This window comes from Pinus tabuliformis, chromosome 4_2, assembly GCF_031772625.1.
Source record: "Pinus tabuliformis cultivar Carrire ecotype Pingquan chromosome 4_2, CPIR1, whole genome shotgun sequence".
Classification (NCBI taxonomy): Eukaryota; Viridiplantae; Streptophyta; class Pinopsida; order Pinales; family Pinaceae; genus Pinus; species Pinus tabuliformis.
Genome location: NC_142304.1, coordinates 262,084,330 through 262,110,160, shown reverse-complemented (window position 1 = coordinate 262,110,160; position 25,831 = coordinate 262,084,330). Strand labels below are relative to the sequence as shown.

At 39.2% G+C, this 25,831-nt stretch overlaps 1 protein-coding gene across 2 annotated transcripts in view; it reads right to left on the bottom strand.

Moving 5' to 3' along the window:
* LOC149168988 (Vacuolar protein sorting-associated protein 26) overlaps positions 1–25,831 on the bottom strand; it is a 326,812-nt gene that overhangs the window by 265,340 nt on the left and 35,641 nt on the right. Inside the window, exon 4 of one of the 2 annotated variants that reach the window (XM_089428501.1) lies at positions 10,587–10,641. The exons of the other annotated variant lie outside the window; for it this stretch is intronic. Within the exon in view, the coding sequence (XP_089284627.1) occupies positions 10,587–10,641 (55 nt within the window). The remainder of the gene's footprint in view (positions 1–10,586; positions 10,642–25,831) is intronic. 2 annotated transcript variants of the gene reach the window in all.

Here is a 25,831-nt window from a genome sequence, read left to right as displayed (position 1 = left end):
CGCCACACCGGAAGCACTTGATCTTCGAAATATCTTTCTTCTTCTTCACTGCTCTTGTTGCCCCTTAGATGCAAGGGTTGCATTCTCATCCTCCTCCTTGGGCTTCGTCCCACTACTGTTGCTGCTACTGTCAAGTTTGCACTTGACTAAGTCTCTCCTCATCTCTTCTTGCTAAAGAGCGGCCCACATCCCTTCCCAATCTGGCAATCTTTCTCTACCTAGGATGTTGTGGGAAAATAGTTGCCATTCTTCTGAGACTGAATTTAGAGCCAACCTCACCATCTTGGTAGGCTGAGGTGTTGACCCCATAGCTTCCAACATGTCAGGATTCTACTAAAGCTTTGCAAGGAACAAATCAATGTGTTACCCCCTTCTACATCTACGTGGATCTCATCTTCTACTCCAAGTACATCTTTCGTTTCTCAGAATATCCTTGATATAGCGTGGGCAAGGCATCCCACATCTCCTTGGCAGTCCCTTTCCTTGAGATGTGACATACTACATAATCCTTCACTCCGTCGACGATCATCCGCTTGCCTTCGCCATCTCTCCCTTGTACTTTTTGAGCCGGTCAGGATCCGCGGGATCAACTACCACCCTGTCGACGTAGATCTTGAGAAAATGTTCATCCAGAAGGCATGACATCCTCGCCTTCCAGATCATATAGTTGGATGCACCATCCAACTAATCCTGATCTCTCAACCCACTGGTCGCCATCTTTGTCAATCGAAAAAAGTCAAATGACCTCCTCTCTCCTCTGCGCTGCTGCTAGGCTAGCCTACGCACTCACTGCTGGAGTCAGTAGATCTACTGTTGCTCAGCAAATGAGAATTTCGATTCTCCTAGGAATTCTCTGAGGAATAAATTCCCTCAAGTGTCTCTCTCTCTCCCACTGACGCTATTTTTCCAGCAACTGCTGCAAAATAATTGCATGCCAGTTGAAGATCTACTCTACAAGAAAAGGTACGCTGCTCACTTCGGCCTCTAGAAAGCTTCAATCTGGAGATCGAATTTCTCTGTCGACTTAGCCAAAGAAAACGAATTCTTCTCAAAACTTCGACCTCCTTGACCCACGAACAACGCTGACTCTGGGGTTCGAATTGTTGCCTCTACAGTAATTTCGAACCCTCTTCCTTTCTTCTTCTGAGCTCTTCTTATGGTTGTGCTCCGATACCATGTGAAAAATCGGTTACCCGATTCCTACTGCAGCAAATTGATTATATTTCACCTACTTGTTAAATTAATTGAACAAGTTACTTGCAGTTTTCTACGGCAAATACTGAAATACATACATTGCAGCCTACACCAAAATAAAACTACGGAAACTAAATACAGCACAGGAGAGAAATAAACATTACACACATCTACACAATTATTTTTGGACAAATGTCCCCGGAAAACCCAATGCGGGAAAACCGTGCAACAGCTGAGTTTTTATTATTATGCAGTAGTTCTGAATACAATCTTTGGATGCCTTGATGGCTATCCAGTACAGAGAATATCACTGACAAAAGAATAGTGAGAAGTACCTCACACTATCACAGGCGATCTGACTGATCCAACCACAGAATGGCTTGCCCTTGTTGCCTCTACGCAGTCACTGCGTCAGCCCAGCGTCACAGCGTCTAGGGAAGCTTCACTCCTTCTACTGATCGATTTTCCTTCCAGAACTTCGATTTCCACCTCTCGGTTTGACATCCTGGCTTCCGCCTTCAGAAATCAATTCCTCCAGCAAAACTATGGACCTCCTTAAGGCTCTGCGTTGCCTCTGTGTCAGCCTACGCTGGCCAGCTTAACTTCTGCGCTGCCTCTCCTGGATCTCTCTCTGCCTCCTCTGCTGAGTATTTCCGGATCAGGAGAAATCTCCAACCGGAACTATCCCCCACCTCAATGCAAAAGATCACTTCGAATTTCTCTCCCGGCAACTACTGTGTTTCAGAAATTCGATCTTCTAATCTCCACTCGATGATTTTTTCCAAATGCCCCTCAAGCCTCCTCTTATAATCCTCTAGTTGAGAATCAATGGCCCATATTAGAGCCTAATCAATGGATCAGATCATTTTGGCTTGATCCTCATCTTCTTCTAGAAGTTTCACCCACAGTTAGATTAATACCCTTTAATTATTTTAATTTCCTAAGTTTAGACTTAGGCACCATTAAAAATAATTAATTATTTTAATAAAACTGTCTCCGGGTGAATTTCCCAAAACAATTTATGGGTATTGGAGAATGTATGTGTCCTAGCCTCCATGCAAATTTTGAGGCTAAGAGCACATTCGATGCTACCATAAATCAATAGAGAAGTGAGAGGTTTTTGCCCTGGCAAAGAAGCCTACATACTGTATCAATTGTCTTTTATTGTGCATATTGGTAATTGTCTTGATGAGAAGAACACATTAATAAGCTAACAAAGAGAAGACTATAAGCTAAGAAGTAAAAGTATATCACAAGTAATTATCAAGTAGAGAAATCTCTTATCTTTGGATGCCCTAGATTTCTCAACACCATTTCCCTCCAAAAAACCTCCCTTTGTTCCCTTGGACACACACGCACTTCCTAGGCAGGAGGGTTTTTTTTGAGGGAGCGATTGGGGAGTGATCCAATGTTGCGGGAAGTGTCCCCCCCGCCCCGGTTCTAAGGCCCGAAGCGCGTCCCATGCGGATGGGTCCAGGAAGCGTCCCCGGAAGCACGCTTCCAAATTTCGGAAGCGCGCTTCCGCCTGTTTTGGATGCTTCCTGGAAATTTCTGAAGCTTTCCTTCGAAGCGCGCTTCGTACGGCGCTGCGGTCATACGAAGCATGGTGCTTCAGAGGGCGAAGCGTATGCTTCCGTACGATTCCGGAAAAGTGCCGCACTATTTAGAAATTGTTTTTTTTTTTATTTATTTTAGGTGAGTTTGCTCGTTGGGGGTGGGTCCACCTTGGGTTAGGGTGAGAAATGAAGGCAAAAAAAAATATAAATATAGCAGATGCTCCCTCATGGTAATGTTAAATTCTTAAAGTAAAAGTGACATTCTCCTTTATTTTTCATTTTCATCATTTTACTTAAATTTTTAACATTACCATGAAATGACTCAGGATGTTTGAGAGTGGTTCCAGCCTCATTGGACTTCATAAGGAGAAAATAAAATTTCATATCCTATTCAAAATTCAGCAGACTTAACAGTTTTCACTGTTTCAGGAATTCAGGATCAATGGGATTGTGGCATTTCATTAGATTATATCAAGTATGAAGGTATGCGATTAGCATTTAATCAAGAGCACCAAGCCTTATATGTACTCTAGTGTTGGTGGTGTTAATTGTTGAACTCTCCTTTGTCACGCGGCATGCCCTTAGCAAAAAATTACCTTTCAATCAAGTCAAAATCATCGATCAAGCATGTTAAGCTTTTCTACCATATTGTAAGTCTTGAATTAGGTAGTTTGATCAAAATTGGGCAATGTTGACTAATATCCCTAGACAATCGAGGTAGAGGCAAAGGCTAGACAAGAGGAAAAGAATCTAGATTCTAGATGGTTGATGCTTGAATAATTTAATCATTAATGTACAATGGATGCTATATCTATCTTGATTTATGCAAAAATATGCATGTTTTCATGTCTTCTACAACTGATTTGGTATTTGGGATGTTTTTTTTTAGTATAAATGCAAAAAAATATATAAAAAAATATACATATAGTAGACGCTTCGCTTCCTAGATTTTTGGAAAATGACCTTCCGCGTCCCCGCTTCCAAAAAACGTCCCTGCTTCATGCAACATTGGAGTGATCTCTCCCATATCACTCCCCCAATAAAAATTTAATACTGAAGCGAAGGGGAGCGATCACTCCCCGATCGCTCCCTCTATTTCTCCATTAAAACTAGGGAGCAAAAAAAATTACCAGGAGCACGCTCCCAAACAGGAGTGAATTGGAAGCACGCTTCAAGAGCGGATTCGAGAGGGGGTGCTCTGTAGCCCTAATTTAAATTGCATGGAGTGTCACGGCTAATGATCGATTTTGAGAACTCTCTCATGTAAAATATTTTCTTTTGCATTAATAAATTTGCCTCAAGTGGTCGTGTTGGCTAGGGTTGTGGATTGTTTCCCTCTCAAGGGGTTTTAAACCACATAAAAAATTAGCGTTGTGATCTTTGATCTAGTTGTGTGAGTGGTTAGTGAAGGTATTCGTCCTGTATGGAATACCTATTTACCCAAACACTCTTTATACATAGGTGAGCACTTCTCTTACACTAAAATAATAAAATGTTCTTTCTGAATCCACAATTTCCAAAGTATTAATTCATTTAACTGCTAAAAGTCGCTTTAAATGTAGGTGTTCTTCTGCTAGAAATCTTTAATGACCTTGTAAAATGTGCCAAGGAGTCCCTTAATGCCATGTTTCTTCTCCTAGAGCTGGGCATCCTCCTAGAAAGGCCTCTTCTGCCTTAAATTCTGCCTCAGCAACCTTTTTGATCTCTTCTATGCTAGGTGTTCCTCAAAAAGTGTTAACTACCTCCCTTATAAAGTGGGAAAATGCGTGCTAGAGAGGCACATTAGTTGTTATGACAGCCTTCTCCAGCTAAGGCCATCTCAAAACATGAGCCAAAAAGAAAGAGTGGAGCACTTCCCCAGTAAGTGTAACCACTTTCTAATTACTCCATAATACATGTCAAGCTATGGGGCCACTCATCTTCCCAATGTGTTGTATAAACCATGCCCCACTTTGCATTAAAATGTGCCTTGAATGCTCAACGAAGGGAAAGCATTCTACAAATGATGTTATAATTCCTCCTTTGAAACACACTCAATAGTCACTTGTCCTAGGATCTAGGGCATTCCTCAAGTCAACCTAAATATTTCCCTACAATTGTGGATCATCAACCCCAAAATCACCAAGTCTTAATAAAGCAGCACTCCTTAACCAACTCCTCAAAAGGTGGATCTGATGTGGATCTTGTAATTTGAACTGAAGTCTTGATTGCCATCTTCAATCTTACTTTGCATTAAAATCAATGACACACTTCAACCAATAATATATCACTCTCCTTCTTAGAGGACTGTGTTAGTGAGTATGCTCTGAGATGCTCCTGAAATCCTACACCAAATCTGCCCCTCGATGTCTGTCAAAATGCATGGGACAGGACTGAAGACAAGGTGCAACTCCTACCTGTAGCATGTTGTCTCTGCTGACTGATTAATGATGGTCCAAACAGACTGAAGGATTCCAAATTCAGGGAGCATTAGAGACCTGATCCTTTGGCATTTTATACAGCCCCAGGCATGTATATCCATATAGCAATCCCTATCATTGTTTTCACCAAGTATGTAGTATAATGAGACAGTGTTTCAGGTTCCTCAACACCTTTTTCAGCAGTCGGAGTATATATGACCTCCAGATAACTTCATAAAATAACATGCCCCACATTTCCCTGCACCGCTTTTGATATATAATAAGCACATTGAGGCTTGATTGAACCATGGAAAGTTTTAGGGCTAATGTTTGCCCAGTGGGCTAATTTTCCTTGATTTTTCCACAAAAAAGATTCGCCAATTTCCAATTTTATAAAAGATGATTCGCCTAAATTTTAGAATATAAAGTTATTTTACCTTAAAAATCGCCAACATTATAGAGAGACTATATATAAAAGCATTATAAATTTGAATAATTTTACAAATATATCAATAAACATTTTATAGTTTGCATATTAGGGATTAGTGAAATTCGCCAATGTTTTTAAACTTCAAGAAATTTTTCCATCCTTAAATTTTTCCTTGGTTGATTCTAACCTTCAAATTGTCTTCTGAAATACATGTGAAATAATTATGTAGCTCTGATTCCTGAAATATGTAAGAACTTACTGCCAATCAGGAGTATCATTGAAAATGTCAAAGTGTGGGCTTCAGTTTTCCAGCAAGCATTTTGAGTGCAGTGAACCATTCTTATACCATTAGTTCCAATAAATCCCTAGACCCATTCTAGTTTTGGTACAGGTAACCTATGCAACTTGAATGCATTTTTCCCATATTGATGTGTTGTATCTTTCTCCTTCGATGGGTTAATGATTGGATAACATCAAATGGATATTTCTTGAAACAGATACAACAGCTAATTCACAACTCTGCTGACATACACAATCTTGGAGGAGAAAAATCTTCTATGTAGAGATTTCCTCTTGCTCTCCATTGCTCTGTTGCATCCCATTCCTTCAAGGCCATCATGCTGGAATACTGTTGATTTGCCTTATTCCAATCATTTGCATGTTCTAGATATTTGCATATCCTTCGATTTTCAAAGGTCCTTCAGTACCTCACTGTCTACTTTTCTGCACATCTCCAGATCTCAATACTCAGCTGAATATGGATTCCCATCAACATGCTAAATCAACACCCTACCTTTGGAGATCTGCAAAATTCAATCTGCTACCATGCTGGAACTCATTCATGGAAAACAAGGCTGGCAATGTTGGCTGTTTAAGATGGACCAAGATAGGTCTACCGTCTAGGAAAAGGTGTATTCATCAATTTATAAAAGTACCTTTATTGCCGCCTAAAACACGCCTGAAACATTTTCTCTATGATGCTGTGCTGAGGCCTAATGATTCTTAGGCAAAAAAAGGTCCACCATTATAATTGGAAAGCGTGTTGTTTTACAGGTAAACCGCTTTCTAATAACAGCAACCTCACACAAGATGCAAGATATCCATCTTGATCCTACACCAAAAATTTAGATGCCCATGCATTTTGAGGGGTAACAGTGAACACACCCCATTCAGAATCAAAATAGAGAACCCCTACTCATTATCTAGTAGTAGTAACAGTACCTTTATTGCTGCCTAAAACACGCTTGAAACATTTTCTCTTTGATGTTGTGCTGAGGCCTAATGATTCTGTTATGAATAAAATATATATAAAAAATTATAAATATAAATAATGATGATAATTGTAATAATGATTAGTTAATTAGTAATTAGTACTGAAGAGGCATGTGCAAATGGAACATGACCTTCCATGAAGAGACCCCTGCCTAGGGTATATAAGCAAGCCTTCACTCTCATTTGTATCATCATTCTCATTCATACTTTTTAATATATATTCTTGTATCTCAATGGAGATCTTTATATTCCAAGTCTTCTGGAGTGTTTAACTTGCTAGAACAAACTTTATTCGTACCATTGGTATCAGAGCCATGTCTGATCCAGGTCTTTGGCCATCAACTTTGCGTCTCCATCACTGATTCGTTAGAGGCCCTGGCCATTTACAAAACAAAAAAAACAAAAAAATGAAAAAAAATTACCAAAAATATATCGACCAAAAAAAAAAAACCAAGGGAGAAAAATTTGAATTTAAAAATAAAAAATTTTACTATTTTCAACCACCGTATGAACTTCCAGCAACTCGCTTAACCACCGCGTCGTCCACTTACCGCTGACCCTCCACTGACCACGACATTGTTCCCTGCTAACCCAGAAGGCCTCTGCAGCCCCAGCCCACATCCTATCACTGTCACAGCCAAAGGATCTGCCCATCGCAGCCACCCGACACCCTGCCCTCGCTATCACGATGTCCACACCTTTGCTCTATCAATTCGAACTGAAGATAGCCAGTCACTAAAACGTAGCTCGACTGCAGCTCGCCCCTAAAACACCATCGCGTTCATCGTTTGCAACCACCTGACAGATCGCCAGCACCTTTGAATACCTATCCGATTCAATTTCAACACTAGCTGCCACCGCCACTATCAAATTTCCGCCAATTCAGCCATGCTATTGCGAAGGGCAGCGAGTCAATCTAATACTATCGAGCATCGTTGTACCACTTCCCAAAGACTTCATTCCAAGCCTCGCGTCGTTCCATAAAAATCGACCAGTTACTCCCTTAATTGTTATCGCTAGCATCAAACGTGATTCTTTTATTTTCAATCTTGATTATACATAAATGAATTATTCGCCAAAGGATTGGGAGTCACGGGTATAGCATAAAAACCATAAAACAAAACAATTAATATATGCCAAAGGAAAATACATTTTATAAGGTGTTTGGATTATAAAGAAAAATAAAAATAAAGGGTAGATTAAATGTTATGCAAAGGGGAGTTAAAGTTAACAAGAATAAAATAAGGTTATAAACTTGTAAAGTTATTTAAAGGAGTTAAAATATTAGGAAAAGGAAAGAAATGTTTTATTAAAAAAGATGACATATATCTTTTGCAAGGATATATAAGAGTGTAAAAAAGAAAAAGATAAAGAGTATTATTAGTGAAAAAGGAGGTATTATTATTATGTAAGGAAAAGTAGTTCTTACAAAAGTTAAAATAGAGTTAATTTTAAAAAAAAGAGAATACCTTTTAAGTTTGAAGTTAATTAAAAGCTTGAGGGGTAAATTAAAGGAAATATACTTCAAAGAAGTCAAGAAAGGATAGAACATGAGTTCCACACAACAATCATTATTTTGGACTAAATGTTTGTTTTGTGTAACATACATTGAATATCTATGGATTCATAAAAATTGTGAATTGTGTTGTCCAACATGTGGAAAATTATTTTACGCGGAAGAATGTCAAGATGATGTACTAATGCAAATGACAGAACGAGAGAAAAAACTTGTAAAACTAGAACAAAAATTAATAGAAAATGACGAGGAAATTTTGGTTCTAAGGGACTATAGCCAAAAATTACTTGCAAAGGTCAAGAAGTCCAAAAAAAGAAAGAAAAAATTAGAATAAGAAAAAGAATGTGTCGAGAAGAAATTCAACAAGATCCTATCCGATAAAGAAGAAGAAAAATTGTGCTTAAAAGACCTGAATCAAAGGTTATTAGAACAAATCAGAGATCTAAAAGATGAAAAGCTTAAAAGTCAAAACATTGAAAATAAGGTTGATGAATCAGAAACCAAAGAACTCTTACGTCTGAGAAACCATAATCAAAGTCTACTCACTCAATCAATTAAGAAACTTAAGGATGATAAGAAATCATTAAAAAACAAGTTAGAAGAACTAATCACGAAATAAGTATCAAAGTCTTTAGACGTAACAGTCCAAGTCGAAGAAAAGGGAACAAACACAGATCCTGTTAATCTCATAGCTCAGACAAATCCAAATCCAACTGAAGTGAGGACGTATGCAGAGGTTGCGATTCAAACGATGGAAATTCCAAGTGATGATTCAGTGACCAACTCAACAACAACAATAACCAAAGTAAATCAGGAAATCGCCACAAACAGATTAAAGCAAGATCAAATTGCAAGAGTTCCTTATCGACATCCAAATCACAAGAGTAGACAACTAAAACAATCTACATATTCAAACCATTCAGAATGGAAGCAACAGATTTAAGTTCCAAGGAATACTGAAGTTTGTAGAATCCAATCTTATATAACAATTCACTACATATTCCCTGTCATCAGAAGATTCAACAAAAGATTAATCTAGGATGGTCAGATCCATTCTTAGTCCGACAATTTTGTTTATCACTCAGAGCATCATATCGTCTAGTATCAACGAAGATGAAAGTTCAGAGATGAGAAGATATTCAAAACAAGAAAACAGATCAAGCCCTTTCATCAGTAAGCTTTGAGGACAAAGCTTTTTGAAGAGGAAGGCAATGTTATGACTAAAATATATATAAAAAATAATATAAATATAAATAATGAAGATAATCGTAATAATGATTATTTAATTAGTAATTAGTACTGAAAAGGCATGTCTAAATGGGACATGACCTTCCATGAAGAGGCACCTGCCTAGGGTATATAAGCAGGCCCTCACTCTCATTTGTATCATCATTCTCATTCATACTTTTCAATGGAGATCTTTATATTCCAAGTATTTTGGAGTGTTTAACCTGCTAGAACGAACTTTGTTCATACCAGATTCTTAGGCAAAAAAAGGTCCACCATTATAATTGGAAGGCGTGTTGTTTTACAGGTAAACCACTTTCTAATAACAGCAACCTCACATGAGATGCAAGATATCCATCTTGATCCTACACCAAAAATTTAGATGCCCGTGCATTTTGAGGGTAATAGTAATAGTAAACCGGTAAGGGTGGAAGTAAAATCCCCTAAAGAAGTCCCACAATGTTTAGCAGATGCAAAAAAGTGAATAAATCTGATAATTTGGCTGGAAATATTAGCATGCTCAAATAAAAGTACCTGTGAAGTCAGTATAAAGAAAGCAGAAATGAGACATAAAACCCCTCTTTAAAAATAACCACAAAAAGGAAGGAACTGGTCTGCCAGAGGATATCTTCAGTCACAATTCTATATATTTTGCCAGATATTAGGTTGTAAAATGCAGAATGTTACATTGATGAAGCACCTTGGTTGAATTGCTTACATCAGCTGTCTTCATGTATTCTCTCTCTAGGAGATAACTTCAGATATCATAGAACGTGGTTATATGGCATATGCGCTAAGAGGGAAAGCAATTACAGTCCCCACTAACAATGTAAAAGTTTTTTCTGGACGTTAATCAGAGACTGCACTGCTTAAGTGTAGAAATATGACTATTCTTTGTCCATCCTACTGCTGTGATGGCAACAAGAGATACCTGAACCAGTCTACAAGTTTTCATCACTAGCAACAGTAATCCATGGATTAAAGATATTTACCTCTGTTTTGCCAGGATTTAGTTTCCCTGGAGGCCTGATATCTACAGTCGTGTTTCTGCATTATCAAATGAAGAGATGGGTCAAATTGAGAACAAAGTAAGAGGTAAGAGAAGAATACAGTACACACATACCATAAACCAATATAATAACATACAGAAGTGCAGTTGCAGCAAACAAAAAAAAATAGAAATGAAAAGCATCAGAAGAAATATCACTGAAGAAGGCACACTTGCAGGTGATTAAATAATCCCAACAGATAGTAGATGGTAGCTGCAAACTTGGTATAATTTATTCCCCCCTTCTAGGAAAGTGAGGAAATAGTGCTTAGCCAGTAGACGAGGAGGTGAGGGTAATTATTCACGAAGAAAAAAGCATTACAAATAACATCCCTTTCCTATAGATTAATGCCTCTTATTTGGGAACGAAACCAAGGCTAAAGAGCAACCAGCAAATTCCTTGCTTTCTTAATTTTTCATTATTTGTACACCTATCACTCTAAACAAGGTTCCCAGATCTTCCAACAAAAGGCAAGAAGGTTGGCATCTTTATTTTATTTGAGATTTTACCCTGTCAAAACTACTAAGGTCTAATATACACAACTGATTGGAATAATAGACATAATTGGTTCCTAAATACCATGCTTTCTACAGCTAAACATTTTTTCTAGTGTTAAGCATCTTCACTGCAATCACCTTGGCAATCATCTATTTACGTAGCTTCCTCAACTTGTTTAGCAATATTACATGTGTTCATAATTCCATCCTGGACAATTAAGTTCATTTTTCTAATTATGGTATTTGATCTATGTAGCTTTTGGTAGAGGTAAACTGGTTTGCTTGTAGCATATACAATTATCAACTAAAACACTTATCCATTAGTGTTTATTTCTTCTTCCATATTTGATAGGAATGCTAGTCTAAAATCAGCAGAGCTTCAAAATCAATCGTCTCTACATCAATTGATGGCATGTAATTCGTCATTGCTAACCATCTTGGGTTTGGCCTTTTTCTTTGAGGGCCCCACTTCCTCTTTCTAGTTTTTTTTTTTTTTATTTCCCCCATTTTATTTTTTACTTATATATCATATTTTTAGACCAATATTATAAATATTATATATATTTTTTATTTTTTTTAAATATAAAGTTTAGATCTTTTTATTTTTTTTGATGTTATGAAGAGGAAGCTAATTTGATACACACTCACAAGCCAAGATTTTTTTTTAAAGAAACATGACCCTTTTTTTTGTATCCCAGAGGAACCCAGCAGCCCGCCTGACACATAACTCCTAGTAAACCTTTGGAGGTCTACGGCCTGTCCTCTCCATAAACTAGGTCACAACCGGAGGGATTTGAACCTTGGATCTCTCAGCTTTCACAGATTTCACATTACTTAGATCACCAATTGAGCTGCCCCCTAGGACAAAGAAACATGACTATTTGGAAAAGTCAAGCAGATGTATTTTTTGAAGGGTATGGGTAAAAAATGGCTAAGTTATAAAGGTGGCGAAAAGTAATTGTACGGAGGTATGTACTGTATCACGAGGGCAATCGATAAACAGCAGGGAATCTATGTGGACAGTGACAGCAGCAGAGACAAGGCTGACAACGGCAGCAAAACCAGGTTGTCAATGGTTGTCAAGAGATGTATGGCGATGTACAGGGGTGATAGTGGCTTCCGTGAGGTATACAGCTGTGTGATCATACGGCATAAATTTCAGCGGCTGCATGACTAGGATGGTGGCATAATTCACAATGGAAAATAGATCTGCTACAGTGGACAGCCACAATTTGTACATAATGGCAAAGCAGCAGAATTCACAGCAGAGAATAGATCTGGTACAGTGGAAGGCCACAATTTGTACATAATTGCAAGGCACTAACATGTAAGGTTGGTAGCCACAATCTATACAAAGCAGCAAGGCACGGATTTGTACAATTGTGGCCATGACCTATACGGAATGGACAGTATGGCTGGGTTGTTATGGCTCTAATGCTAGTGTAGCAAACAAATCCTGCTTGTATATTGAAGATAGAATTATTTATATGTGTAAACATATTTGTTGATAAAATGATAGAATAATGAATATTAAAATGACGGTGTTAAAAATGGCAGCTATCTCTCTGAATTTCATTTATAAAATTGATGGAGAAAATTTGATTTTTGGCACTTTGACCAAGTCATCGTAGAAAAGTCAAGTCGGCCTAAGGGAAATTGACCCTCCTAAGTCAACTATAAATAGACCTTAGTTGACTCCTCATTTAGGCATCACATCAAAGGAGGTTCGTACATCTCTAAAATTGCAGGAGACATTCCACACGTGCGAAGGAGAGAGAGAAGATTCTGATGTGTTGACTTTTCTGTTTTGGGCTGTGTTGACTCTGACTTGGGTTGATTTGACTTGATTTGACCGAATTTCTTTCTGTTTTGGGAGGCCAAATTGAGGGAGACTTTGACCAAGATTTTCTGGGCACTTTGACTGAGGTTGACCGCAGGGTTGACTAGGGTTTGACCACAGGTCTGACCTGAGATTTTCTCTCTCCTTTGACCAAGATTTTTGTTGTTTTGACTGGGTTTGACTGAGAAAGGAAGGTCGAATTCATTGCTGGGTTGACTAAACTTTCCTGAGCTGACTAAACTTTCCTGAGCAGCTATACAATTGACTTTGACTGGTTAGGGCAGACTGTTGACTGCTGTTGACTGTACCTCCACAGGCCGAAAATTGCAGACTGGTATCTTTGACCAGATTTGACTTTCTCTCTCATCATTGAATGGTTTTTGGATTGGTTGAATTGGGATAGTCAAAGTTTGACTTTCACTGGTTTATGGCTAAGTTTCTGGAAACGGCTACCTAAAAACCCAAGACCTTTTTTAGTACTCGATTTTTGTTATGATTTGCTCTTTGCGTTGTCAGTTTCTCCCTTTCCTTGACACCAAAGGACAAGTGGTCCATTGATGTGTGTGGATAGCTTGATGCAATATTTGGTTATTACTCTTATGGAGTAGGAAGTATTGGGTTTTCACGAGATTTATTGCTCACACAAGATTTTGGGGATATTTCAATGGAAAAGGAACTATTGGACTATGGTCCAGATTGTCCACGTAATAGCTCCATCTTTGTACAACAGCACGAAAGCAATGATAGTTCCATCGAACCGTTGATCCCTCCTCACGATCAGTTCGTCAAGCCGCCACCTTTTCGTCGAGAAGAAAGTTTCCACGTCCCTTTTAACAATCCCTTTCTTTCGGTTGGCATTCAGAGCTCTACGCCATTCAGGTCGGAGTTTAGTTTGTGAGGCTTAGGTTCTAATCTCAGGCTTAGGCGTGCCCTGAAACCTCATCACGTCAAGTCTAAGGTTGTCGTCGATGATAACGTCCCTCTGTTTGAATTCCAATTCTTCAAGAAAGGGATTTAGTGGGTTGATTTGTTGGAAAAGTGATTAACCCTTCCACCCTTGAGTGATGGTTTCAATCAAATTGGGTTCTGATTCTAGATGTTATTCCTAATTCTCATGTTATAATCGGTGGGTGGTTCTATGAGATTTTTTCTTCCATGGAAGAGGTCAACAAAATCCTTGCAAGGGACTAGTCTTGGGTGTTGAATTTTACAATAGTTCTTGTTGTTGCACAAACTAGTAGGCCTTGTAAAGAGGCAAAAAGCTAGACAGCCTAAGTCCCCTAATCTTCTCGGATTTTCACTGCAGGGGGAGTCCCAATATAACTCACTTGTCATAGATGTGTATCTATGGTAGTTTCAAAGTGAGGGAAGGTGTCTCATTCAGTGGAAAGGTTCAACATGTTAAATTTTATGATTGTCCAATGTTGTATCAGTTACTTTAGCCCAATTTATCCTTTTCATTAACAATGCATCCAATTATTAGCAGTATAATCAATCATAAATGTAACTGAAGAATGAACAACATATGCAGTGATAGAGAAGACAATAGCACACAACCATAAGAGATAGCAGATTGGTCCAAGACCAGGGAAAAACCCCATAAGGGGGAAACCCTTTCAAATCTTCTTCTTCTTTAGTAGATCATCATAAAAAGTTACAGCAGTGAGTACAATGAGCCTAATACATATAATCAGCAGCAGGTAACAATAAACCAGATACACAGATCTACATATTTGTTATAACAGCAGAGATACTCAGATCTACCGATCTACAGCAGAGAAACCCGAATCCACAGATCATTGATGTCGAGATGCCAAAACCCTAGATTTGAATTGGGTCGCTATCATCAACACTATTTGTGTGCAACTGAAAACTTCAGGGTCGCACTCACGAAGACAGTATGTGGGCGACTGTAATAGCAAAGTCGCTCCCAAGAGGTCTCTATGCTTGCGACTATGGATCTGAACAACAAATCCCCAAAGTCGCTCCCTTGTCGAGTTGTCCGAGAAACCAATCAAGGCAAAGTTGCACTCATGCAATGCTATAGAAGCGAGCGACAAAGCAAAGTCGCTCCCTGGGCTACCTGAAGCCAGCAACCAGAGACCAGAACCTTCTGAAGGCAAAGTCGCTCCCTCTGAACTGCCTCCTAGTGACCAGAGAGCCAAAGTCACTCTCTTACCCACTCTGTGCCAGCGACTATGGACGAAAAACTTCAAATCTATGCCAGCGACTGAGATCCAAAATACCCTAACTCAGAGCGAACCTTTCGCTTGTGATCTCGGACCAATGAGGACTTTCGCCGATGAACCTGTGCGAGCCAAGACAAAGTAGAAGAATAAAAACATAACTTGTGTGTCTAAATGAGCTTGAGGTCGCTCCATTTTATAGGTTGTCTTGAGGGTTTACTTGGGGTTAAGAATGACCCAAGTGGTTACGGCTGACCCAGTGTTGCGGAGAAGCGCCCCCCCCCCTCGAACCCGCTCCCAATCCGCGCTCCGGGCGGGAGCGGGTCGGGAGCGCGCTCCCGATAAAAAAAATTGCGCTCCCGGCCAAAACAGGGAGCAACTTCAGGAGCGTCGCTCCGGGAGCGATCAGGGAGCGATCACTCCCGATCGCTCCCAGGCTTTAATTTTCGCTCCCGAAGCGACACGCATTGTCGCCGAGAGTGAAAAGCGCGAAAAAAAATTCGGACACGAAAAAAATAAATAAATAAAAATTGTTTTAAAAAAAAATTTGCTTTTATAAGGGCTTGGAGGGCATTTTTATGTAATTGTGACTTGCAAGAGTTGGAGGAGAAGCCAAGAGATTGTGCAAAGGAGCGAAGAGGGAGCAAGGAGCGAGTGCCGAGGAGCAAGGAGCAAGCCTGCAAGGAGGTTAGTAACTTAGTATTTAGTAGGTTAGTAAAGTTATAACTTATTTCTAGATTCTAGAATGATGAATCATGAATCTAAATAAATAAAATTAATAAATAGTAAATAGTAAAACTAAATACATTTTTAATTTTCTCATTCCCATTCCCATTAAATTTTGCAGATTCAAAACTACAAATTTCAAACATCATGGACCTGGTTATATTTCTTGGCATTTCTTCTTCTTGGTCCCTTTTCTGGTTATTATGGTGCTGGAGAGTAGGAAAAGGAGGGGTCAAAATGAAGAGGGGGATGAAGAAGGGGGACAAAGTGGATTTGATGAAAACCCCGGTGAGGAGGAGCTGGAGGAGGGTGAACATGACTCTCAAAAAACTAAACAAGACCAAACCCCATTGTGGAAATATGTTAACAGGCCTGAAACAGGGAAAGGAGGTGGAACCACTAAATTTCATTGCCCCCATTGCAACAATAATTACACGGTTCATACAGCCGTGCCAGAAACACCTCTGCGGGAAAAGGCCATGGGATGGAGATAAAGAAATAGGAATCAAAACTTGTGTCGTTGTGTCAGCAGCAGATAGAGCCAAATACATAAGGGAAGAGAGGAAGCCCAGTACAAATCTAAAAATCAAGGGGTTTCTTTGAACCAAGCTCACAATCACAAGCACAAAGAACTCCTTCAGCATCCTCCCAAGGCAATGGATATGGAGGCATAGGGTCACCAGCTTTAAGGCGTAGAACCATATCAGATTTCCTTGATGAGGGGTGTAGGAATGATGTGGATTCAAAAGTTTACAGGTTTCTCTATGCATGTGGGATACCATTCAATGTTCTTCGCTCACCTTATTGGCACGAAATGGTTTCTGCCATAAATGATGCTCCTAAAGGATACAAGACCCTTGGGTATGACAAGGCAAGAACCGTTGGACTTAATCATGAAAAAGCAAAAATATCACATTCTTTGAATAGAATGACAAGTTCTTGGACTGACCATGGGGTGTCCATTGTATCTGATGGATGGACAAATGTAAAAGGCAAGCCATTGATAAGTGTTCTTGCTGTGTCTGTTAGTGGTGCCATCTTTCTAAATGCATATGATTACTCAGAGAAGTTCAAGACCGGCATCAACATTGCAGAAGCATTACTTGAAACAATTGACCGTATTGGGCCATACAATGTCATCCAAGTCATCACTGATAATGCTCCTAATTGTAAGGCAATAGGAGCAATTATTGAGGATAAATACCCCAACATATTTTGGTCTGTGTTTGGTTCACACATTGAACCTTTTGATGCATGATGTTGTTAAGAACAAAAATGAACAATACAAATGGATTGGTGATTTGTACAAGAAAGGCAAACAAATGATAAAATTTATTACAAATCATAGCAATACCCATGGCCTTTTCCGCAGTCACTCAAGATTGGAGTTGTTGAAGATTGCGAGGACTAGATTTGATAGCTATTACCTCACCTTCAGGTGCCTTTTGAAGGTAAGAGAGTCATTGGCTAGCATGGTATCAAGTCCACACTGGTAGGTATTAAAGGAAAGGGCTACAAATGCCGCTGACAGGCGAGGTTTTGAACTGGTGGAGGAGGCCGCTCTTGATGGTATGTTTGGTCAAGTGTGAGGCAAGTATTGGATTTCACCAAGCCCATTTATCACATGATTCGGTTTGCAGATACAGATAAACTAGTGATTGGCGAGGTGTATGAGCAGATGGATACCATGTTGGGGCAAATAAAAGATATTGTTCATAACAATGATCCCGACTTGTACAAACTGATTCACGATTGTGTGTGTGTACAGTGGAATAAACTTAATCTTCCACTACATTGCTTGGCGTATATCCTTACGCCAAAATACTACTCTACATCTTGGTTGGGCCAACCTGCACCAGGGGGTGGGGTTAGGACCAAACCCCATTTAGATGAAGAGGTAACTAGAGGATATTTGGATGCATTAGAAAAGTTGATACCTGACAGGGAGGAATGTGCAACTGTGCGCCTTGAAATAGGCAGATACTTCAGTGGCACTGGTTTGTTTGGTACCTTCCATGCAATGGAAGACAGAGACAGATTTGATTCTCTCACATGGTGGGAATCATATGGCGGCCAGGGACTTTTGCCAAAATTGGCAAAAAAAGTTCTATCGCAGGTTGTAAATACTTCTTTTGCAGACAGGTGTTGGAGCACCTACAGCTTCATACATAATGTGAAAAGAAACAGACTCAATGAAAACCAGGCAGAAAGCTTGGTTTATGTGCACTACAACTTGAGGTTGTTGAGTCATTACTGTGATCGGGCTTATGAGGATCCAACATATAAAATTTGGGACAACCACCCAAAGGATGACAATTTGGAGGATGGCACTATACATCTTGAAGAACTGGAAGAGGAACTTATAAGGGATGAAGATGAAGCAGCTGCAGCAACCATGCCACCTCCACCATCCAGTAGCAGTGCTCGAGTTCTGAGTCTTGTTCCTTTGTTGTTGCCACCTCCATCTACACCCTCACGTGGAGGGCATGTGCCTTCTAGTTCTGGTCATCGATCTATGCGGAGACTCCTAGAAGACCACCACGACCTGGTCATACAGGAGACTCTCGTGGCAAGGGCCACATGTAGATTTACAGTTTACTTGTCTTTTCTAGTTTCTATTAGTTTTCATAACTGTTGAGTCTTGAGTCCTTGACTCTTGACTCTTGACTCTTTCATATCATAATGATATTTTTTGTAAACAATATATGACTGTGACAATGAAAGTTTGAAGTTTGAAGTTGGCAATTATAACTCATTGGTAATGATTGTGAATTATGATTCATGAATATGATGCTTTGTGAAAGACTAAAGTTGTTTCATTTCATTTCATTATTCATAATTCATTTTATAACATTTCATTCATGTTAACAGTTAGAACTTAGAAATATCTAAGATATTATTTCTTGTAATGGTTAAACTTAGCTTACAAGTACAACTTTGGTGATCAATGATGATAAATGTTATATATTGAATTTTCAATTTTGAAAGCTTGAAGTTGAAACTTTAAGATTGAATTTGATGAATCATGATTCACGAGACTCAATATGTTGTAGTTGTAATATGTATGTTACTAACTTGTGGACATGGTTGATGAAGATTATAACTTCTAGATGATTGATGTGATATGGTTCAATGATCAATCTATGTTTTTTTATGTTTTTTATATCTAATTCATCATTCTACATGTTTTTGTTGACATATATGTATCAAAATATAAAAAATATAAAAAGTATATATATATTTTTAAAAAATCGCTCCGGGATTCGCTCCCAAACCGAGAGCTTCTGAAAATGTCGCTCCCGCTCCCAAGTAACACTGGGCTGACCCATTCCATAATGAATGAATTAATTAAACAATTTAAAACTTAATTTCCGCTTGACCAAATCAAGTGATCTTTAGGTCCATTTTGATCCTCTCGAAAAGAGGATTTAATACAAGCATCATCTTGGTCATCTAAGTTGTCCAATGTGGAATTTTACCACAGGTGCAAAAATTAACACTCCCTCTCAACTAGGGAGAATTCCACTTGCCCATATCTTTACATCATCTTGTCAAGTTGTCGTCATGCTTGACTATCTCTTCTCAACTCTAACTGCTGAAACTTTCTCTGATCTACAAGAAGAAGAATTTGTTACTGGAGGGGAGCTTAGTCTACCACCCTCTATCCATCAGGCTGTTGTCTGGAATCTCTGTTGTCGGGTTGCTACCCGGAAAATCATCATCGGAGAGTACATCATCAGGGAGCACATCTCAACCTAGAACCATGTTGGGGAGCAATAGCTTCCACCCAAACCGAGCAATAGGATAACTCTCCTCACGCTGGGGAGTAAACCCTTGACCCTGGATCACACAAGGGAGTACACCCTCGACCCTGGAATTTCAATAGGGAGCTTTACCCTCAACCCAGAATTTCATCCAGGAGCTTTACCCTCAACCCGACATTTTCAATGGGGAGTTATACCCTCAACCCAGAATCCTATTGCCTACCAATCTTCCTAGCAATGACCCTTCGTGGTCATGTGGTAGAACACCTGCATCATAATCGTCTTGGGTTGTACACCCCAAGCACACCCTCAACTCGTCGGCCAAACGAGGAGTAAAAATTCCCAACAAGCCCTGCTTGTGGGTATGATGCCAACTGGGGTATACTCTACAAAGACCAGACAGGGGAGTAAAACCCTCAACCCTGTGGGTAACAAATAGGGAAATGCCCTAGTGTCTAGAGTTCCCTCAACCCCAGGAGCCCTTTATCTCAATTCCTCACCCTGAGAGCTCAAGCAGGGTGGGAAGAGCATGCTCAGTGTCCTCGATCAGCATTGCCCCTTGTCCGGAGGGGCTACATCCATCAGTCCAAATTGTTCTCTAAAGAACGAGAACTTTCTCTTCGGTAATGCCTTGGTGAGAATATCTGCAATCTGATCATCTGTCGATATGTGATGGAGCTTGATGGCTCCTCTCTGCACCATATCTCGAATGAAGTGATATCGAATTTCAATATGCTTGGACTTGTCATGGAACACAGGATTTTCTGCCAAACGGATCCCACTCTTGTTGTCACAGTATATTACTGTGGTGTCTAGGACCTGCTCAAACAGCTCTCCAAAGAGCTTTCTTAACCATACTGCCTCGCAACTAGCCATGCTAGCGGCAATATATTCTGCTTCGGCTGTGCTCAATGCTACAGACTTTTGTTTCCTGCTCATCTAGGATATCATGGCAGATCCAAGGCTAAAACAACATCCGGATGTACTTTTCTTGTCGAAAGTATTTCCAACCCAATCAGCATCAGTGTATCCATGAAGCTGAACATTTCCTGTAGAATATCTCAGGCCAAGTGTAATTGACCCATGCAAGTATCTCAATATGTGTTTGGCAGCTATCCAATGTGAGTGGTGGGGCTCGGTCATAAACTAACTCAGAGTGTTTACTACATAGCATATATCTGGACGGGTGTTCACAAGGAACATCAGAGCCCCAATCAATTGTCTATACTGAGATGGATTTTCTAAGTTTGGTCCAGCAGCATCTCCACATAATTTCTTGAAATTTATTTCCATAGGAGTGACCATGGATTTACATTCAATCATTCCAAATCTTTCCAGTAACTTTACAATGTATTTCCCTTGCAAGAGGAAAATTTCACTAGACTTTTGCCACACTTCAAGGCCCAAAAAGTAGTGCATAAGACCAAGGTCTTTCATTTCAAACTCAGAGGCTAGCTTCCTCTTACATTCAATCATCATAGGCTCACTACCTGTCAAAAATAGATCATCAACATACAAAACCAAAATCAATGGCATACCTTGGATTACCTTGAAGTAGAGGTTGGGATCAGCATTGCTTCTTGTGAATCCCATCTTTACTAAGTAGCTGTCAATATGCGCATACCAAGATCGAGGAGCTTGCTTCAAACTGTATAATGCCTTCTTCAACCTGCACACATGTGTTTTCCAGTCTTCCACTTCAAATCCTTGTGGTTGTTCAACATATACCTCTTCCTGTAACATGCCATGGAGGAAGGCGATCTTTACATCCATCTGATGAAGAGTCCATCCCTGACTTGCAACAAGGGAAACTATAGAGCGGATGGTTGTATATCGAGCTACTAGAGAAAATATGTCATCATAATCTTCTCCCTCTTTCTGAGAGAAGCCATGAGCCATGAACCTTACCTTATTTTCTCGATGTTGCCATCACTTCCATGCTTGATTTTAAACAACCATTTTGAAGTCACAACAGACTTCCCTTTCGGTCTAGGTACAATATCCCAGACATCATTTTTCATGATTGATTCATATTCTTCAGCCATAGCATCCTTCCAAACTTGTTCTTTTGTTGCTTCTTTCAAATGAGGACGGTTCGGCATGAATCATAGTACTCATTGCAGCAACATATCCCTGATACCTGCAAGGTTGTTTCCTTTCTCTGAATGATCTACGGATGGGGACATTTCTTTCAATATCCTGTAAAGTGTTGTGGAGCCATGGTGATCTCTTCTTAGAGGGAGGATCACTTGAAGGAGGATCTAACGGATCCATAGGCTCTATGGGATCATCAACCATGTCTAGTTCAAGTGCAGTCGGACCATCCAAAATATCCCAGTCATCATTCTCTTCCTTAGGAGGAGGAAGTGGAGGAAGATCTCTTGCTTTTCCAAGAGTTGCATCTTCATCAAATGTTACATCCCTGCTAATTTCGACCTTTCTCTAACCAGGAATATAAATTCTATAAGCTTTAGAATTATCACAATAACCCACAAACGTACCTTTTTCTTCCAGTAGCCTCTAGTTTGTTTCTTTTGTCTTTCGGCACATGAAAATATACTAGGCATCCAAATACACGAAAATGGTTGATATCAGGTTTGATCCCTGTGAATATTTCTTTAGGAGTCTTGTTTTCCAACGCTTGATGAGGCACCTTGTTCTGAACATATACCGCAGTAGATGTAGCTTCGGCCCAAAGGAATTTTGGCATCTTTTGATCATGGAGCATAGCACGGGAAGCTTCTAATATAGATTTGTTCTTTCTTTCGGCGAGATCGTTCTATTCAGGAGTATATGGCACAATCATTTCCTTTTTTATTCCATATTTCTTGTAGAATGCTATGAATTCTTTGGCATGTATTCTCCTCCATTGTCGGACCTGAAGACTTTGATTCTCTTACCTGATTGATTTTCGATCAATGCTTTGAATTCCTTGAAAGTTTTGAAGGCTTCATCCTTGTGCTTAAGATAATATATCCATGTCTTTCTTGAGAAGTCGTCAATGAAGGTAATGTAGTAGAGATGACCACCAACTGAATGCACAGGCATCGGACCACATATATCAGAATGAATGAGATGAAGAATGTCATAAGTTTTGTTCTTACTGGAGGGAAATGGTCCCCTTGTTTTCTTTCCACTTGCACAACCTGGGCAGACTCCATCATGTTGAGCCTGAACATCGGGAATACCAGAGACCAATTTCTTCAATTTCGGAAGTGCATCATAGTGAAGATGAGCCAGTCTACGGTGCCATAATTCGCTCAAGTAATTTGTATTATGAGCCAATGCAAGGAGAGGTCTTCCTGTGACCCTGTAGAGTCCTTCAAATCTCGATCCTAGTGTAAAGGCATCTTGCATAGATGAATTAGTAGGCCAAGATATAAATTTCCCTTTGATGAAGGAAACCCTCATCCTTTGTCTCCCAATATAGATACAAATACCAGATTCTTCATTAATCCTGGTACATACATGACATCATGCAGTAGAACAGATTCCCCAGAATTTAGCTGAAACTTGACAGACCCAAAACCTTTCACGGGATGAGTAGAATTGTCTCCAAGAATTATCCTTAGCTTAGTCTCCCTCTCTACTACCAGATCAGAGAGGACTTCTTTATAACCAGAGAAATGATGAGTGGCCCCACTATCAACTAGCCAACTATCCCACGAATCCGATGGAGAAGAACTAGTAAGAGCAGAAATGAGAATGTATTCAGATTTGTTTACAACATTATTTTCATACCTTGGAGCCTTTGATTTCTTTTGAGGATGATGATTCTCTTCGTGGTCACTTGAGGAGTCTCTTCTTCTTCTTTCATATCTTCGATCTTGGTTCTTCTTTTGATAGTCCTTTCTTCTTTTGTTCTTGAAGTTACCTCTAGAGTTGTAACGATGTCTTTTGTTCCTTTCCGGGCAATCATGAGCATAATGACCTGTCTTGTGACAATTGAAGCATTCCACATGAGATAGTGATTTGTCATATCTTCCTTTTGAATTCTGAGGAGGATGTTTCCTTGATGGACCTCCTTTTGCCTTCTTCCTTTTGCCATGAGTGATGTATGCTGCGGGTTCTCCTTCTTCATGCTTTTGAATTCTTCCTCTTGCTATCAACCTGGATTCTTCTTGAGTGAGTTTTCCCATGATCTCATCATATGTCGGAAGAACATTGTTGTTGCTAATGGTAGTAATGAAGGTTTCCCATATAGAGGGGAGACCTCTAAGAGTCACTATTACCAGTTCCCTGTCAGGTATATTTTCTCCAACTCTCTGCAATTGATCTCTAAGACGAGAGATCCTCATAATGTAAGATTGAACAGTTTCTCCTTTGTTCATCTTGACTTCCTTGAGTTGATCTTTCAAGGTAATGATCTCATTTAGGTTATTGACTTCCTACGTAACGACCAAAAGTCGTATACGCAGCGGAAATATTAAAATACTTCATAGACAAAGACGTCCATCGTAGGACAGTAATTGTAAAATGTATATTGTATTAAAGAATTGATGTAGGATGATTACAAATGAAAATGAGGGTCTTGTATATATAGACAGGTAAGTACCTTTTCACGAACAGGCATGTCTTTAAAACATGCCTTTTCATTATTAACTAACTACCCATTAGTTAATTTACTTATTATTAATATTATATTTATATTGTTATGATTATTATTTATTATCTATTTTTATTTATTTTTACATAATTTATGTTCATAACATTGCCTTCCCCTTCAAAAAGCTTTGTCCTCAAAGATTGTTGATGAAAGGACTCGAACTCTTATTTATTGCGAATGTCTTCTCTTCTCGGGACAAACATCTTTGTTGATACAAGACGATATGATGTTCTGAGCAATAGACAGAATTGTCGTACTGAAAATGGATCGGACCATCCTAGATTAATCTTCTGGGGAATCTTCTGATCCTTGGAGATGTGTAGTGAATAGTTATTGTATGACTGGATTGAGCTCACTTCAGTATTCTTCGAAACATAAGTTTGTTGTTTATGTTCTGCGTGATATAGACTTGTAGATTGATTAAGGTGTCTACTCTTGTGATTCGGATGTAGATAAGGAATTTTTCTTGTTTGAACTTCCTTAAACATTTTTATGGCAGTTTCCTGATTTCCATCAGGCATTGTTGTTGTTGAATTGATTACTGAATCCTCATTTGGGGTGTCCGTCGTTTGAACAACAACCTCTGAGTACGTCTTTACTTCAGTAGGATTGGGATTTGCCTGAACTGTGAGATTAGTGGAGTCAATGTTTGTTCCTTCTTCCCCAACTTGGACTACTACATCTAGCGATTTTGATGCTTCTTTTGCGACAATTTTTTCGAACCTATTCGTCAATGATTTCTTATCGTCCTTAAGTTTTTTAATCTGTTTGAGTAGATTTTGGTTATGATTTTTGAGACGTAAACATTCCTCATTCTCTAAGTCATCTTTATTTTGGTATTCAAGCTTCTCAACTTTTAAACACTTGATTTGTTCTAATAACGTTTGGTTAAGGTTCTTTAAGCATAAACTTTCCTCTTCTTTTCCTGATAGACTTTCGTTGAGTTTCTTTTTAGAAATTTCATTTTCTTGTTCTCACTGGTGTTTCTTAGCTTTACATTTTCTTACTTGTATAGGTAGCTTTTGATTATGCTCCTTCAAACATGATTTTTCCTTATTTTTGTTGGATATGACTTCTTCAAGCTCTTTTTGCTTCTTTGATACTGTTTCTGGATTCTCTTGAAACATTAGTTTCGAAATATACTTAAGATTTTGTAATATCCCATATCAGGGGTATCCCTTAAACACAAGCAAATTCCAACCAGAGATGGACTGGGAGGGCATTTACCAGATATGTCGCCTCTGAAAAGAGGACGAGATCTGGAGGCTACCTGGCCCTTTCCAGACTCTGTCTAAGAGTATAGGAGAAAAAAAAACACACAAGTGGTATAGTAGCCAGGGAGCTCAAAGAGATTAAAATAACAGTAGTGCAACATACAATAATGTATACATGGAATATAAGTAGATAATCGAGAAATGCAGAGAAAAATGCTAAGCCATTCTATTATACTGAGTAATGGAAAGAGTACAAGAGGTGATCAGAAAGATATCACTTCGACTTGCACAAGGCAAGTAAAGAAATACACTCAGAATGGTAAGGAAATGGCCTCTCTCTGAACTGCGTCCAAGC